The following is an 18,791-nucleotide window of genomic DNA, read 5'->3' on the forward strand; positions in this document are numbered from 1 at the left end:
GAGATATATCTAGCTGTTATTGGTGAGATGTGAAACTGTTTAATTTAGATGGACAACAACATTAACTTCTCTTTGCATACTATTGCGGATCATCTCATAATGTAATATTCTGTTCTCATGGTAGCATAGGAAATCATGTTTCTTTTGCGACATATGTATGTCTCTCTGCCTTAATAGTATGTATGTATATATCCATACGTGCGCATGGATCTTTAATATAATATTCCATTCCCATGGCATCGTAGGAGATTTGCATGCAATTGATTCAGCTATTTCCTATTTTTCTAACTTGAAAATTTCATTTGTTGTTAAAATTTTCTTTTGGAAATTATGTGATGGCATTTTTTGTGTTTATCAATTAGCATGTATATGCAATTGAGCATTTGTGGTAGTGGATAATCCAAAACGACACACTTATCGATATCTTTTACGCCTTATTAACAGTCCTTGGATTCCCAATTACTTTCTTGAGTTGATAAGAAAAGTTAGACAGAAACTTTACAAATTTACTAAAAAGTTCATCCTGCTTACCTAGTCCTTAATGAATGGAGTGCCTGTATGGTTTTGAGCAATTGTGTTACTAAATGTTTTAATTTGTTCAAGTATAATATAAATCCTAATACATAAACTTTTCTTGAACCTTCATGTTAGGTATCATCACCATCTAAGTCATTTTTTCATGTTGAGTTTAACGCTTGAGAAATTTTCTCACTTTTTTGTGTTTATCAATTAGCATGTATATGCAATTGAGCATTTGTGGTAGTGGATACTCCAAAACGACACACTTATCGATATCTCATACGCCTTATTAACAGTACTTGGATTCCCAAATACTTTCTTGAGTTGATAAGAAAAGTTAGACAGAACCTAGGCATATAGGACTAAAAAGTTCATCCTGCTTACAAGATTTTAATTTGTTCAACTATATTATCAAGTTTCCTTTCATCTCATTCCAGTTTATGTTTCATTACATATTAGCTTTATCATATGTAATGATAAAGGCAAAACATTGATACTTCTACTTTGCTCTTTTTTATTAATTGCTGTTATCCATTTATTTGGATACTTCTACTTTGCTGTTTTATACGAACCATAATATGAAGCCACAAGTATCAGAAAGTCTGAAACTCAGAATTTAAAAAATCAAAGCATTATGGAATTCACATATAAAATGTTGCTATAGGGCGCATAAGAAGAATCTAAATATATAAACTGAGCCCTGACATCATTAACCTTAACAACTTTCAACTCTGAGCAAAGCACACTGGTTTCTTTTAAAGACAACGTGAGCACATAACTTAAGATAAAAGTTAAAACTATACGACTTTAAAAAAGCACTACGCCTCTGTAATAAAAAAATCTTTTAAAACATCACTCTATCGAACAACTGGACATTTGGGTGGAGAAAGAATCCTTGATCAACTGTAGCTTTGAAGACGACGATGGAGACTACTTGCGGTGGAGAAAGAATCCTTGATCAACTGTAGCTTTGAAGACGACGATGGAGACTACTTGCATATGACAAGCACAAAAGCAATATGAAATTATGTATTGTAGCTTTGAAGACGACGATGGAGACTACTTGCATATGACAAGCACAAAAGCAATATGAAATTATGTAATTTTTTTTTGGAAATGTAGATGTGCTATCCTAAATCCTAAATGTAAAAAAAGATAACTTGAACAATAGACACAACAATATCATTCTGTCTGCAAATATTATCTAACAAACTCAGTCAAGTTTCCCCTTTTGTGTCTACAAATACTATCTAACAAACTCAGTCAACTTTTCCCTTTTGTGTCTGCAAATACAATCTAACAAAGTCGTCCACCACTAATTTCCTTAATTCAGCTCAAAATAAAAAAACTAATTCACCAATATTAACTAAAAGGACATAAACCATAAATTCCAAAAAAAAAATAACAATTGAATTTTTACCTATTGAAACTAACACAAGAGCAAGATGAAGACTTGAAGCAAGCCCTATTTCGGACAATCCTTGACCTATTGTTGAATTAGAACAAAATGAAATGATGGCTAATTAGAACAAAATTAAATGATTCTTTCCTTTAAAATTAGAACCAATGAGAGGAATGAAGAACAAAAAGGTGAGATGACACAACAGATATTGCGTTCTTTCTTTCACTTCCTTATCCTAAATTCAAATCAAATATCCAATCTCAACTCAAATATCTAATCCTAAATTCAAATCAAATATCCAATCTCAACTCAAAATCTAATATATAATCCTAAACTAATTTCTCCAATTCCAAAATAAAATTTCATCTTTCAATCAGATAAAGTTTTTAATTTATCTCAAATTCTACAAAGGAAGTGTCATGTGTATACTCTCGTTGAACCACATACATGCATTTTACTTCTCTATGTTTGAGTGCCTGTGTTAGTCGTCAATCAAAAGGTAGAAATAGAAGAAAGTGTCATGTGTATACTCATTGTTTGTGGTTGTTCTCTCTTCTCAGAAGTTGTTCATTATCAATTAGAAAAAGTTTGGCAATGTTTCATATATGCAATGTATGCAGTGGTTCTTTCCTTTTGGAGCTTGTCTAGTTAGTTCATGCGTGTAGCTGCAAATAAGCTTTTCCTAAATTAGACTGAGAGGATGGTAGTGGCAAATGAACTTCAGTAATGCATCTAAGATTGTAAGACATTCATACTTAATAGGATGGGTATTCAGCCGAAGGACCAGTGAAAGGGTAAATGAAACTTTACCCTTATAAAAGTCAGACCTTGGTGCTTTTCATGCCACTAACCTAAAATTGCCCAGAAAGTATTATAGAACTTGTAAATTATAGAGATTAACTTAATTGCTCACATTTAGCTTGAATACTGAAAGAAAACACCAAATTCACAAGTTTGCAAATCATGATTCACCCTATCCGATTCCAAACCAAATCAAGTTTATTACAAAACCATGATTATTGACAATTGATATGCACATGTCTCCGATTCCAAACCAAATCAAGTTTATTACAAAACCATGATTATTGACAATTGATATGCACATGTCCACTTTACATATGATCAATAATTAAAAATTTTACAAAACCATGATTATTGACAATTGATATGCACATGTCCACTTTACATATGATCAATAATTAAAAATTTAAAACAGGTTACAAGCAAATAAACTTGATTTAGCACACTTTTAACATGAGACAAACTGCATCTATTGTAAATTAAAGACTGTAAACCAAAAAATGAGCGTATTGTAACTATAACTTCAGTAAAATTTGAATGAAAAGTAGGTATATTAGAAGAAATACCTAATTTAGGAAAGAAATCACAACCGATACAGCTGTTGTTGGAATATTTAAACTCTTGTCGCTTGAAACTGTAGGAATTCAAAAATTAGGGCAAAATTATATCAAAATTTAAGGACTGAATTTAAGGACTGAAGAACTAAAAGGGGGAGTTAGGGTTTTATATAGAGGAGTGAAGACGAAGAAGAAATACCTTTCTGAATAACCAAATTCTAAAAATTGTGGAGATGAAAGCGGAAATTCTGAAGAAATACTGAGCTTTGCAAATCTCTGTAACGCTTTGGCTTCGGCGGAGAAGGGTAACCGATGAATAATACTCATCTTTGGAAACGCTTCGGCTTCGTCGGAGAAGGTAAAACGGTCAAAACTTCGGCTTCGGCGGAGAGGAAGGAGTAACCAACGTGAGAAATTTCCGAAGTTGATGTCGAATTTTCTGTATCGCTGGGAGAAATTGGGTATATTTAATTTGGTTGAAGGTTAATTTGGGGAGGGGAAAGTTTTTCAGGTACTGGCTCTTTTAAAGGGTAGATAGATAGATTATCTCTAATAATTAGTTTGATATTCTAATGAATTTTTTTGATTATTCTAAAAAAAAATTAGATTCTAAAGATTATTTTATGGATAAGTGATTTTAAAACTAACATGCTTTTCTAATGAAGTCAAAATTATGTGATAATTATATTTTAACCATAAGATTAGTTTATCATACTCCCTTTAAAAGCACGAGTTCAGGAAAATCTTTCGGTAGACAAAAATACCCTTAGAATTCAAATATTATTCTATTAAATAAGAGTAAGTTGATAAATTAATGAATTCTTATTGGATATACATAGTATGAAGATAATGATACAATTTAAATTGAAATGTAAATTTAAATAAAATTACTAAATACCAAATTTATAAATGTCTACAAAATGAAGGGCGTATATGAAAAAAAATTAATGAGACAAATAATGTCTACTCCAAAGGTCGAACCCGGAAACAACGTAGACCAACAAATGTACATAATGTGGATGAGATATTTACAAAATCTACCAAAAAAAATTAAAGAGACAAAAGTCATTCTTAAAATTATAAAAAAGAAAAATTAAGAAAAATTAAAAATCATACTCCCTTTAAAAGCATGAGTTCAGAAAAAGATTTCCATAGTCAAAATTACACTGTACTATTTTAAATATTTAATTTAAATTATAATCTATACTAATCATACTTATATCCTATGCTAAAACCCCGTGAACTATCTATAGCTCAACAATTTAAATAAGATTAATAAAATATATCAAACATCTCCGTACTATCAGTTTATTACATGATGTATTACAAAAAAACAAAAAATTTTGAAAATTAGACAAAATACTCTCAAAAGTTTAAAATTACACAAAATAAAAGCTAAAATTTTAGAACTTTGCAAATAAAAGAGTAATTGTGTGATATTTTTTCATTAAGATTTATAAATATAACTTATAATTTAAGGTTTACTATCCCTTTTTAGAATCTAAAAATACTCAAGTTGATACTGGTAAAAAATAGTAGTAATAACATATTAAAAATATCTAGTTAAATAATAAAAAATTAAAAAATATATAATAGATTAAAAATTAATGTTATTGTATAAATTAAAGTAACTGCATATAATTTTACCAATATGTTAGAACACCAAAAATACATAAGTATCATTAATTGATAGAAGACTAAATCACAAAAAACTGATAAAAGACTATAATATAATAACTTAACATTAAGTGATTATAATTTATAAATATTGATCTCTAATGGTAATAATATTTATTAGGTAAAAAATTATAAAGATTTTTTATAAATATTGATCTCTAATGGTAATAATATTTATTAGGTAAAAAATTATAAAGATTTATGTATGAAGAACTATTAGAAAATTTAGAGATATCCCTCAAAAGAATCAAGCGGTTTTCATTTCAAATGAAATTCGGAACGTCCATGAATCACTTCAATTAACACTAACATAAGTTATATTTATCAAAAAAACACCGACTGAATACCCCATGAATAATATATTGAATAACTTTGTGCTTATTAAAGAAATATTCTTCATAGAAGATAAAAGAAAAATTACTATACTTTGCGTAAGCAAAAAAATATAAAATCGACCTTTTCTTTTTCTTATATAGTATCACGACCATGGGTGTGATTTTATTTAGGGGTATGACTACTAACAAAGGATCAATTCTTAAAGACACTACCAAAGATAATGATGTAATAGCATTATTAGAATTCAAGAAAGATCTCTAAGTATAAATGTAGTATATTTCATTAGTAAAACTCTTATTAAAAGCCACTAAATATAAAATTCACCTTATATATGTCTCAAATTTATAGAGGAGATATGCATGTCATAGTAAATTGTGTCAATAATATATATCAATTCAAAGATATAACTTACTGATGAAAGAAGAGAATAGTAAGTAAACCAAGCAAACATCCATATAACACCGTAAAGAAAAAACATTATATTTTAAAGCTAATATGCAACGCTCTTTTAGAGTAATCTGCCAAGACAAAAGTATCTCCATTAAGACTCTTTATAAATACAACAAAAATTTAAATTACTAATATATACAACCATTATAACATTTGAAAGATGTATGATCTTAGAAACCTACTCTAAAATTCATATAATTAAACCTAAGAATAATTTACTAATATACAGACACACTATCGCACCTTTAAGGTAATGATAACTACCATTTATAATAGAGTTGAGCAGTAATTCTATGTTTGCAAAGGCTGCAATAAGAAAGTGGATAAAGATGTTAATAATAAGTGTCAAGATAATAAATGCTGTAGAATCACCGATGATTTAGTACCAAGGTTAAGTGATATCCCTTATTCATGAAATAAATATATCAAAATTAAATATTAATATTATAATCTAAAGCAAATTGACAATGAAAATTTTAATGTATTTAGTTCAGATCCTCATAGAAAATGACACACACAAAGCAAATGTAATATTATGACACAGTAGAAATTCTTATTGGGTGCACAACAGAAGAATTCATTGCAGAGAAAAAAATGTAGCTTCTAACCTTATTTAATTAATAAATTAAAAGAATAAAAAAATTCATATATATGAAATTAATATTTATTCTTATTAAAATAGAAAAAATCAAAGTCCGTATTGTCAGAAGTTTGTGTTGAATATAAGAAATATATTCAAATTCTTTGTGAATTTAGACTAAAAGACAAAAGATGAATGAGCCCAAAGAAAAATAACATGCTTCAGTCTCATATCAAAATCGATGTAGACGATGAAGACACTACTACTCTAGAATTAGCTAGAAAAAAGGTAAAGATGAAGAATGATTGATCTCGACTCAATAAAAATAAAATAGAAGTAACAAAAGATAATGTTTTGTGATTTGTTATAGAATAGTTTTATTTTTTAGTAAAATTAGGAATCTTTAGAAGGGATTTTCATAAACTATTTTAGTGCTTTCATATGCATATGTGGATGTTTTTATCATATAAAAATATACTAGAGTTAGCATTAATCTTCAGTTTATGATTTTTTTCATTAACCATTTTCTGTCATTTTAGCCCATTTTAAATCAATCATTTTGGCTCGTTGGCTTTATTATTCATCTTCCTTTTATAATGTAATTTTTTCAAGTGTTTTCACTTTCATAACACTATATTTCCTCGAGTCAAGCTCGGTTTCATGCCGATCCAAATGAAATAAAAATTTAGATTGGCTTTAGAAATTATATTTATCTCCTGACAATTCAACTATCAACGTATTTACACTGGATGTAGCTTATTCAAACAAATATCAAATAAATAAATAATCAAAGTGCAATCAAGAACAAATTTTAGTAGAAAATAAACCAAAAATACTTAATCAAAGTGAGCAAAGATTATTATCAAAGAATAACCGATGAGTAAATTTTATTAAGAAAATAAACAAAAAAAATACTTAATCAAAGTATTTAACCACGTGCATTGCACGTGCATAAAATCTAATATTATCTAAATATGCAAAGGTCTTATATCTCATCGAAGTGGGATATTTTATTATTTGATTACTTCATGTTTTTAACTCAATGTTCTCTTTAATTCATGCCAAATCTTAAAAGTTTATTTTTTAATAAAACATCAATGTAAGATGACTCATTCGTTGGCAAAACCTTTGTAGTTCGCATATGGGTAAAGAGAGACTTTTGGTGTCCTAATCACGCTAGAAGCGTATTACATCCTTTTTTTTATTTTTCAAATATTGTAGAAAAAATGAGAAATTATAGAGGGACTGATGGCTTGAATTTAAAATTTTAAAATAAAAACTATCTATGTACTTATTCGGCAGGCTATATTTTTTATTTTTCTATTTTAGGATATTATAAATAAAGAGGGATATTATAATGGAGGGGATAGTAGCTATCTAATTTTAAATTCTAAGTTGTAAAATAAAAGTCATACAGACCCACAATTTAAATTTCTTTTAAGTTTCAAGCTATCTAAGTAAAAAACACTCGACTCTACTTATGTAATTTTGAATTTGGAATTCAAGCAAACTATTTTTCATTTCACGCATTTATCTTCATAACACTATAGGGGAATTTAAAGGTAATATCATGTTCATTTCAATAAGTAATATACTAGAAGTCATTAGTATAAGTCATATGTATTCTCATATTCATAAAAAGTGATATATATATATAGAAAAGAAGTGACAATCCAAAGAAATTTTTTTAGTGAAATTCATTCTGAACATACATATGACCAAAGAAGTAACTCATATATAAGGACCAAAGAAATCAAATATGCAAATAATAAAAATAAGACCTCTAGCCCTCTAAACTAATCATGTGGGCTCGATTCCGAATACCCGTCCATATTCATTTTTTTACATGTAAGACACACCCATGTGAGTAAGGCAAAATGCTTGTCTAATATAATACTAAAAAAAGGACATAATAACAAAATTTATAATAAAAACAAAAGCTCTCACTTCATGCAAGAAATGGAGTAAAGAGACACATGGAAATAATAATTTTGGATGTTAAAAACAATGGAGCAAGGAGTAAAACAATGCTTTTTTTTATAACCTAGCTCCAAAATCGAATCCAAGATCGTGAAAGTCATATTCGAACATCTCAAAATTTTAGGTTGCCAATGGTGGGTTAAAATAATAATTTATGTTTGTTGTGAGTAGAGGTACATTCGGTTCGGTTCTGGTTCAAATATGACGCTTACCATATCCGTATCTACTTTCTAAAGACTACTACGGATGTAGACGTACATATTTTTCAGTAAGAAAAAGTCATAACCATATCCTCATTAATTGAAACAGATACAATTTGGATATTAGAGAAACAAATACAGATGCAAATTGAATATTTGGGAAATGAACATGACTCGAATATAATAAAAAAATATCATGTTAATTCGACAGTAAGGGGCTGTTTGGTTCGTTTTTTAACTCGGGGGCTGTTTGGTTCGTTTCCTAGATATAGGGAAATGCATTTCCATGTACAAAAACACAAGTTTTGAGTTTTTCAAACTTTTTCAAGAAATAGATTGTTTCGCTTTGGTTCACACAAAAAAATGATGGGAAACCAATGTATTTATTTTTCTTGTGTTTGGTTCGCATGGAAAAAAAAGAGAAAACTTTTGTTTATATGGTAAAAAGCTGACGTGGCTGTAGTTTTCGTTGATTTCATGAGGTTGAGGAAGGAATTAGGGGAGAGAGAAAAATCTGATGTGGTGGCGATTTTCACCGAGTTTTCCTTCTTCAACCCTAGCGAACCAAAGATGGGAAAAAAAATCGACGGAAAGCTTATATCCTACGTGGCCATGAAAAATTAGATATGGAGGCGGAGTAAAACTTTTCCACCGAGGTAAAAAACGAACCAAACAGCCCCTCGGTGGAAAAGTTTTATACCGTCTCCACATCAGATTTTTCGTGGCCACGTAGAATATAAGTTTTCCGTTGGTTTTTTTCTCATCTTTGGTTCTCTAGGGTTGAAGAAGGGAAACTCGGTGAAAATTGCCGCCACATCAGATTTTTTTCTCTTTCCCAATTCCTTCCTCAACCTTGTGAAATCGACGAAAACTGCAACCACGTCAGTTTTTTGTCATATAAACAAAAATTTTTCCTTTTTTTCCATGCGAACCAAACACAAGAAAAATAAATAAATTGGTTTCCCACTATTTTTTTTTGTGCGAACCAAAGTGAAACAATCTATTTCTTAAAAAAGTTTTAAAAACTCAAAACTTGTGTTTTTACATGGAAATGTATTTCCCTATATCTAGGAAACGAACCAAACAGCCCCTAAGAAGATATCAGTTAAAAAAAGCTATTTCAAACAGTAAAACCTCACGATATTTTAACCAAACTAACATAAGCAAACCTTACAAAACCAAGAATTGCATGCAGTTGATTACAAAAAAATAGAAGACAATGACTGAAACACAAAAGTATTGCAATTTTTTCCTTCTACACCTTATGTTTTATTATATCCATTGATTAAAAAAATTTAAATTATAGTATAACATAAATTTGACTACAAGTAAGTCTAAAATATATAATTGATTACTCAATAAAAGCACAATCAAATAAACTAAAAACATGTGACCATATTCCAAAAGGCATGCAATTGTCATCAAGATAATCAAAAATTTAGTATTATTCGTATAGATAACTGTATATGTGTGTATATTCGAATCCTTATTTGAATCCATATCCGAATCCACACTTGAGTCCATATCCGAATTCAGATATTTGGACTGTATCCAAAGTTTGAACCGATATGCATATACCAAATCGGTATCAAATTTGGCTATTATATCCGCATCCGTTTCGGATAGGTTGTGAATTGACTTGGATATATCTGGACGATTTCGCACACCTAGTTATGAGTCATATATAAACATAAAACAGGCAAGTTTTGGATATACTTTTGGAGTTCAAAAGAAAGTTTAATTTGGGACCCACTACACAATCTAAAGTTCATTTTCAGAGGACTAAGGGGCTGTTTGGTTGTTGTTGGTAAAGTTGTGTATTTATGACACAAATTGGAAAGTTGTTATCCACCTCATCAATTTCACTTTTATACTTTTCTTTGTTTGTTTTTTATTCCATTGGAATCATAAATTGCTTGTTTGGTTTGTAAATGTAACTTCAATTGTTTGTTTGGAAAGTGTAAAAAGTGACCCCTACTCAAATGATCATATTGGTTGAAATTATTTTTTATCATTTTTTCCTGACTTCAATGTCAGCTTTCTTCTAAAATCATGATTTTTTTTTATGAAATCACTTTACAAGCCACATCAGCATATGAAATCACTTTACACTATTTTCATAACTACAAACAAACAATTAAAAGTGATGAAAGCTAACATTGGAACCCACTTTTTTTACACTTTCCATCATTTTACATGGTAAAAACATACAACCAAACAGCCCCTTAACAAATCACAGTCTAAACGCAAGACCCAAAGTAGCTAATGGAACCCACACGCCAAGCGTTTATATAATATACTTACTGTTTGCCTTCACAAGTTCCGTGATTAAGATGTTTTTGGACTAATATGATTATTATTTTCAGATGATTAAGAAATTATAAGCAACTTTTTTAATAGAAGGGATTTATTCTAGTCCAAAATTAAGGTCAGTAGTGATTTATATAGGTCCTACTTCAGTCTGAACTGGAGACTTGTCTTTGTCTGATTCATGAAATAACAATGAAACTTGTGACAATAATCTGTCAAAAGCAATGCTACCAGCAGTTGTTTGTTCTATTTAGTGCTCGTAAATTCTTATAATTGTAACTACAAAATAAATTACTATTGATAAGAACAGTTTGTCTGCAAATTCTTCTTGGCAAATTAAAATGATACTTTTCCGAATTACAGTTAAAACATATATAGTTACAATGAAGCAAATATATATAGAACCTTAGTTGCATTTCGTAAATTGTAATTGTAATCATATAATTATAATTTGTCTCATACCAAAGCACCAGTAAATGACCATAAGTTTATTATCTGTTAAGGATTCTTTGGACATATCTCATCTAAATTGCTTCATCATTTGAGACAATTTGCTACTTCTAAAAGGCTCAAATCGAGCCATGTCGACAAGCATTAATATAACAATTTTGTTTTCGTCTTCTTAAGAAATTGACTGTGTAAATAGTTTATGTTCTTTTTAAGAAGTCCTACAAATACATTTTTCAGTACTAACTTAAGGCTCTGTTTGGCAAAACTAGCTGAAAACTGCGAGATTATAGCTGAAAGCTGTCAAGCTAGCTAAAAGCTGTGAAATTGTAGCTGAAAGCTGATAGCTTTGTAGCTAGCTGATTGACTAGAGCTGTTTGGAAAAAGAAGCTGTACAACTAGCTTAAATTTGTTAAATGACTAAAAAATTTGTTAAACAAAATTTGGCCATTAAACTAGTTCTGTTTTGAACCGTGTGTTCGAAAATAGAACTGATTCTGAACTATAGTCGGCTCAGTTTAGAGTGAGATACCAAAAGCACCATATTATGTTGATTTAAAAAAAAAAGAAAGAATAAGACTAGGAAATCAATCTGAAAATTTTGGAGTGAGCTTCTAGTCAAGGTCGTTATTCTACAACGACATTTCCGCGTTCTTTGAGTCAAGGACGCTTCAACATTTCATGAAAGCGATATTCACATTTTAGTTATGGGTTACGACCTCCCTCATAGGAACATGTAGACTATTGAGAGTTAAATCTACAATTTACTGGACTCAAATCTGCGTTTCTGATTATCCAATATATAATCAATTTCTTTAAACGTGTCAAATTCTAGAAAAAAAAATAATTTAAATAGGAGTTTGCAAGATTTTCTTCTTCGTCTTAATTTATGCCTACTTTGAGTTAGGGCAACATTGACCATGTCTAAATATGGCCAAATAAACTTATTCCAAATTAAGTAGGGGGAAAAAACCTGAGTAGAAGTATGCGACTAATTTTTATAAGGGGTTTTTGCATATGGACCCCTCAAATCTTCCACATTTGCATATTTTACTCCCCAAATCTTAGAATTTGCCAAAAAAATTTACTCCTAATTCCTTTGCATTGAGTTTTTCTACATCACCCATTTGAGAGTTTTAGTTTTTAAATGATAAAATATTGCAATCTTATTGAAAAGGGTCTTTTCCTTTAAAATAACACCTTAAAAATAGGGTCATTTTATAAAAACCACCTTTCATTTTCAATTTATATCTGAACCATTTTTAAAGTGGATTTTTATTCCAATCAACCGCACGTTCTAGCCAAATCTTTAGTAACAAAAATAAAAAAAACCTTAGAAAATGCAAGCTTATGGTACATGGCTTATATTCTAACTAGACCTAAATATTAACAGAGTGAATCATGTGTCTTGAATGTGAGTTTTAAGGGTATTTTGGTAAAAATTTAAAAATAGAGGTGGTTGAGTGGAACAAAAAAATTTACTTTAAAGGTGGTTTATGTTTAAATTAAAAATGAAAGGTGGTTCCTATAAATGACCCTATTTTAAAAGTGGATTCTACGACAAAAAAAAAGTACTTAAAATTATTGAAAATCTTTAACATTAATGTACTGTTTAGAAACAAATATTGTTATGTGGAAGGGGTAGATAAATGTAGTGTGAGAAAATTAGAGGATACTTTTGCAAATACCAAGATTTGGGGGCTAATTTGCATATATAAAAGATTTGCAAGGTATGTATGGAGAAGCCCCTTTTTATAAAAACTTATTAATTGTCATGGACGGATCTTCTAAGATCCATGTCTAGATCTAATAATCACACCTCCATTAATTAGCATTGAATATGATTTTAAGAATAGGGATTATATCAGAACTAGTCCTATAGTGATAGTTTGTACCATAGTAGAGATTGGGTCTACCACTATAAAATGTCTTTTCATTGTTACTTAATATTTATAATTAATAATTTTTTTGTTAAAATTTTCTCAAAAGAAAGTAGCTTAGTTGATTAAAGTCTACAAATGTGACCCACAAGTTGCAGGTTTGAATTTCAACAAGGCCATCTTTTTACATGTGATTAGGACCATGTCTGCGCAATCGACTTAGTTTGATAAATAATTATTAAAGTTTTTGTAAAAAAATTTCCCAAAAACCTAGGCTAATTTTCAATCTAGATATGTATTATAGTATGTACTTTAATAACAAAAACACAATGTAACCCGGTGGTCAAAATATTTTCTAACAAGTCAATTTTCTGGTGGCGTGTGACCCATAGATGCTTTTTAACTCAGACATGGACTAGAAAAATAGCTAAAGGGTGAATGTTGGGCGTTTGAACAGATCTATTTAATGAATATATTTAATGGACTCATAAAATAGACCAATTAATGCTATTAGTGGGCTAAATTGGTGTGACTAATTTATTCAATGGGCTGATTAAATAAACCAACTAATGCAGTTGGTGGACTAAGTGGGTGTAATTGATATGACCTTTGAGTTGCTCCGGTTAATGAGGCAGTAATAGAGGGTAAATAATAACCAAAGTTACAAGTACACAACCATCAAGTTATAGTATAAAAGATTATCAAATCCCACAAGGAATGTGTTATAAGAATTAATCAAAATTGATTCTTAAGTTGTGTGTGTGACAATTAGGAGTGATAAAAGTAATTATGCAGAGATAAAGAGAGTGGTTGTGATTATATGCAAATGAAAACAAAACAAGATTAAGAGAAAGAAGGATGAAGAAAATAAAATCATGAAGCAAATAAGAGAAAAAACAAGAATAAAGAGAAAAATTAAGAAAGTAAAGTATGGATGATTCAATTAGGGATATAAGGAATTGAGTCAACTAACTAATTTCACGTATAGATTATGAACCAAGAATAAAGAGAAAAATTAAGAAAGATATGGATGATTCAATTAGAGATATGAGGAATCTAGAATTGAATCCACTGGCTAATTTTACTTATAGATTATGAACTATTCTCTTTTTATCACATTCTACTTTAGATGTATCAAGTATAGACTATAAAACCACTTAAGGAAAGCATAACATATCAAATTATCATTCAAGTAAAATTAACATTCATGAAAAGAACAATAACTAAATAGTAATTCTAGAATTCATAAGCATAATCTATCAAACCACTCAAGATAAGAATAAATTATCAAATTCTTCTTCTACAATTAGTTCTATAGTTGATTATTCTAAACATGATCATTTTAAGCACAAGAGAATAATTCATAAATTATAAAAGAAACCAAGTTAGTTTCATACAATTCTAGAATTCCTACAAGAATTAGCTCCACATCTTAGAAAATAAAAACAAGAAATAAAATCTATACTAGAGAGAATAAAAAGAAAAGAATGAATAAAAACTAATTACAAAAAGGAAAAATAAGAACAAAAAAAGTAAAGATCTAAACTATGAACATAAAAATGAATCTAACTAAGTTGCAAAAAGAAAAGAACATAAAAAATCTAGATTATTCGAGAAAATAAATCTATACTACAAAATAAAAGTATAAGAAAATAATATAAAAATAAAGATATGAATGTAAATCTACTCTACAATGCATCAATATAAATCTAAACTACTAAAACAAGAAGTAAAAAATTACTATAATATGAACAAGAAAATAAAAGATAAAAGGAAAATATTTACATTACAAGAGGGTTCTAGCCTCTTGGAAGCAAACATTCACCTTCATCTTCATCTTTATCATCAAATAAAGAGAAGAAAAGAAAACTATGAAAAGGTAAAAAAAATTATTAATTACAATAAAGTTACAATTTGTGAAAGGTCTTCTCAATTAAGAGTAATCATTCTCTCCAAATAGAGTTTTTACAAAAAATTTCATACTCAAACTCCTAATTCTCTACCTCTATTTATAGCTTACAATAATGAATGAGAACCAATGAATATTACTTGAAAATCAAGAATTAAATCACAACCATAAAATAGTTTCTGTTGCGAATTAATCGGTTGACCAATCGGTTGGTCGACCGATTGGTTTACAACAAATTTGATTTTTTGTGATTTCTTGACTTGATTTATTCATGAATCCTTGAGCTTTCTTAGACCTTCTTTTATCTTTATATTTGGGCTACAATAAATGATAGAAATCAGAGAGTTTAATTCTTTTGGGCTTTTATCCATTAATTCTTCTTTAACTTATAAATTAAGATAAAAGACATTTATTAGTGATATTTTTATTTAAATAAAATATATAATGAGGGTATAAAATGTAATAAAAATATTATTATCAAATACCCCCATACCTAAACTTTTGCTAGTCCTCTAGTAAAGAAAGAATTTGATACGAAAATAAAAAAAAATCCTAACTTAATTTCGCAGAAGTTATGGTTGTACTTAGCGCATACAACAAGTCTTTAAACCCAAGGTTATCCTAGAAGACGAGTTGTAATCTTGTGAGGGTTTACAGTGAATGTACCCATAAAATTCTATAAACTTGCCAATTTAAAGAAGTTAGTGAATAATAATTTATTTGGTGCCTTTAAATAATCTAATTATAGCTAGTTTTGATTCAAGAAAATATTTTTTTGTATAACTCCAAAGTAAATTTCTTAAAATATCTTTTCATTATAGTTATACTAAATCAAGTCTAACTTAGAAATTTAATGTAAAGTTTTGAAAAGAACATGCTAACTCTTTGTCTTAAATAATTTTCAAGTCTCTTAGTCGAATTATTTTTCAAGAACATATATACAAATATAACTATATATATAACAACATTGTTAGAATATTTTTTACTCTTTATTCCTTGGTGGTTTTTGTTCTATTTTATCGAGCTTTCTAAGTGACCGTTTAACAAGTTTTGGACCTATGAATCCTAACCCAATTAGGCTGAGGTCATTACGCATGGAAATACTCATTGAGCTTAATTATTCGATTAACTTAGGCTTAGTAAGATAGAATCACCTTGAATTTCAAGAGAATTTTTATTGGTGCCTATCTTTTGCACTCTTTTTTTTGCAAGTTAGTTTTTTTATTATTTATATTATATATATATATATATATATATATATATATATATATATATATAATATATATATATATAATTTGTATATATATATATATATATATATATTTGTGTGTGTGTGTCTGGAAAAATATTTAGATCAAGACATCTTGAAATTTTATTTTCTACTCTAAGCTAAGAGTGCAAAAATTTTATTATTCTAATTACAAGTCTAAGTTGGACTTTAATGAAGTATTTTACTTTGAAAATTATTTCTTAATAAATTTATTTAGAGTTATCAAAAAATGTAAACTTGAGTCGAAAACTAACTAAGACCTAGAAAATTTAAAATTTATCAAATAGATCAATTATGCATTAACTCGATCAAATTGGTAATTAAATTTTTACTTTCTCTTTTTTTTTAATATTAACTAAAAACTAAGAAAAACAAAAGGCAAAATGAAAAAAATAAAGCAAAATAAAAGGAGAAAGCTAAATAGTTCCCACCCCCATACCTAGACTTTGCATTATCATCAAGGCAAATACTAGCAATAACATTCAAAACATCATAGTATATAAGTACATGGCAAAAATAAAAGTCAAATACTGGGTGAAAGAATATGAAAACATCCATCACTGCTCATTACTAGAATGATCATCATCTGCATCATCCTCATCATCAATAACTATAACATTCACGTTCTCATTCTCTGCCTCATCTGTCTCTGTATCACTACAACTAATATCCTCTCCATCTTCTATATATAGAGCAGGATGATGATGTAGTAGTAGTGGTGGGTCCTGTTGTGATAGAGGAGGAGGTGGAGGCTAATAAAATGGAGGAGTCACAGATCCTGGTCGCATCTCATGAGGGACGTAGCTATATAGTGTTGACACTGCTGAAACTGTTCTATCTCAGCTATAAGATGAGCCTGATCGGATCAGTACTGAGTATGAAACTGGTGGAATCCCATATCAAGGGCATAAAAATGATCACTAAGCATCTGGGTTGTCCACTCTGTTGGTGCAACACTAGGTGGAAGAGGTGGTGTAGGTGGGTTCGGCTGAGCAGGTGTTGGTGCATGTAAAGGAGTGGACGCAGCTGGTCCTTTGTCCCAGGTGACAATACTCTTCTTCACTGTGTCAGAGGTCAGTGGTGGTCTCCCTACCACAAGATTATACGTAGCAAAAACTAGTACACTGATAAGGAATGGATAGACCCGCTGAACTTTATGCCTTACTGCTGACTCAGATACTCCTTGGCGCTGGTCATCGTACCTACTAGAATCCTAAAGATAATGTCGGCTACATCGAAGCGCTGGCCAGTGGTAATCCAATATAGGAGGAAGAGGTCACGGGTGGTGATCACAAAGTAGGAGGAGCTCGGATATAAGTCAAACTTACGAAAGAGGTTCAGCAAAATGAACTCTTTCTTAAGTAAGCCGGAGTTTAGGGTCCTGCCCCTTGGTATTATCATAAAAAGATACTCCACCATCTCATTATATCTATCAGAAGCTATCCCTAATTCAGTAGAAACTAAGAAGAAATCTGGGCAACCTCTAGGTGGTCTGGGGAGTTCTAAACTCTTCAGAATGAGTTTAGGTGTGATAATGATTGGTATCCTTATAATAACAACAGTGGCTAAATCCTCTCCTGATCTATCCCATGTGATGTAAAATTCTTAGACTAGTGTAGTGTTGGCCAACTTAGGTTTTCTAATCATCATAGACTCAATCCCAGCTATTGTGAATAATGTGATAATGGGCTGATACTCACAAAAATTATCCAAGTTGAATTCTCTCTCAAAATGGATCAGTAGAGAAGCAAAAAAAGAGAGGATTCAACAGTTCGTTGACATTTTTTAGAAGCCATTTATCTTAAGCAAAAGCGAAGATGTTAATTTAGGCAATGAGGGGTCAAATTTGCAAGAATTTCTAAGTTATTAGGTTCAAAATACAAACTTTATATTTCTGTCCACCAATCGGTTGGCCAACCAATTGGTTCATCGCTGAAGTGATCCAATCATTGGATTTTCACACCGATTCCTTGTACAAACTTAGTTCGACTTCTTTAAAACAGCAATTACTATCATTTCCAGCAAGTTCTCACACAAATTACACCCAAAAATGAGGAAATTTGTAGTAAATTGAGAAGTTTGGGTTTTAGGTTTATACCTTGAATTTGGTGGGAATTGAATGCAAAATCGTTGCAAGGAGGTGTGGGATCTAACCCTAATCCACTGTTCTTCACGTGAGAGATGAAAATTGATGAAGAAAATGGGTTTGTAGAGAGATTGGAGAGGAGAAGAGAAGGGTTGTGATGGATCTATGTTTTTATTTTATTTATTCATTTTGACTCTAACCAGTTGGGGGATGCAAAATCGTTGCAAGGAGGTGTGGGATCTAACCCTAATCCACTGTTCTTCACGTGAGAGATGAAAATTGATGAAGAAAATGGGTTTGTAGAGAGATTGGAGAGGAGAAGAGAAGGGTTGTGATGGATCTATGTTTTTATTTTATTTATTCATTTTGACTCTAACCAGTTGGGGG

At 29.9% G+C, this 18,791-nt stretch overlaps 1 protein-coding gene across 1 annotated transcript in view; it reads right to left on the bottom strand.

Moving 5' to 3' along the window:
- LOC109824068 overlaps positions 1–3,768 on the bottom strand; it is a 13,784-nt gene extending 10,016 nt beyond the window's left edge. Inside the window, exons 1-3 of the mRNA XM_020390588.1 lie at positions 3,479–3,768; positions 3,289–3,356; positions 1,940–2,005 (exon numbers count right to left, since the gene is read on the bottom strand). Coding sequence (XP_020246177.1) covers positions 1,940–2,005; positions 3,289–3,356; positions 3,479–3,606 — 262 coding nt within the window. The 5' untranslated portion in view covers positions 3,607–3,768. The remainder of the gene's footprint in view (positions 1–1,939; positions 2,006–3,288; positions 3,357–3,478) is intronic.

This window comes from Asparagus officinalis, chromosome 9 (genome assembly GCF_001876935.1).
Source record: "Asparagus officinalis chromosome 9, Aspof.V1, whole genome shotgun sequence".
In the NCBI taxonomy this organism is placed as follows: domain Eukaryota; kingdom Viridiplantae; phylum Streptophyta; class Magnoliopsida; order Asparagales; family Asparagaceae; genus Asparagus; species Asparagus officinalis.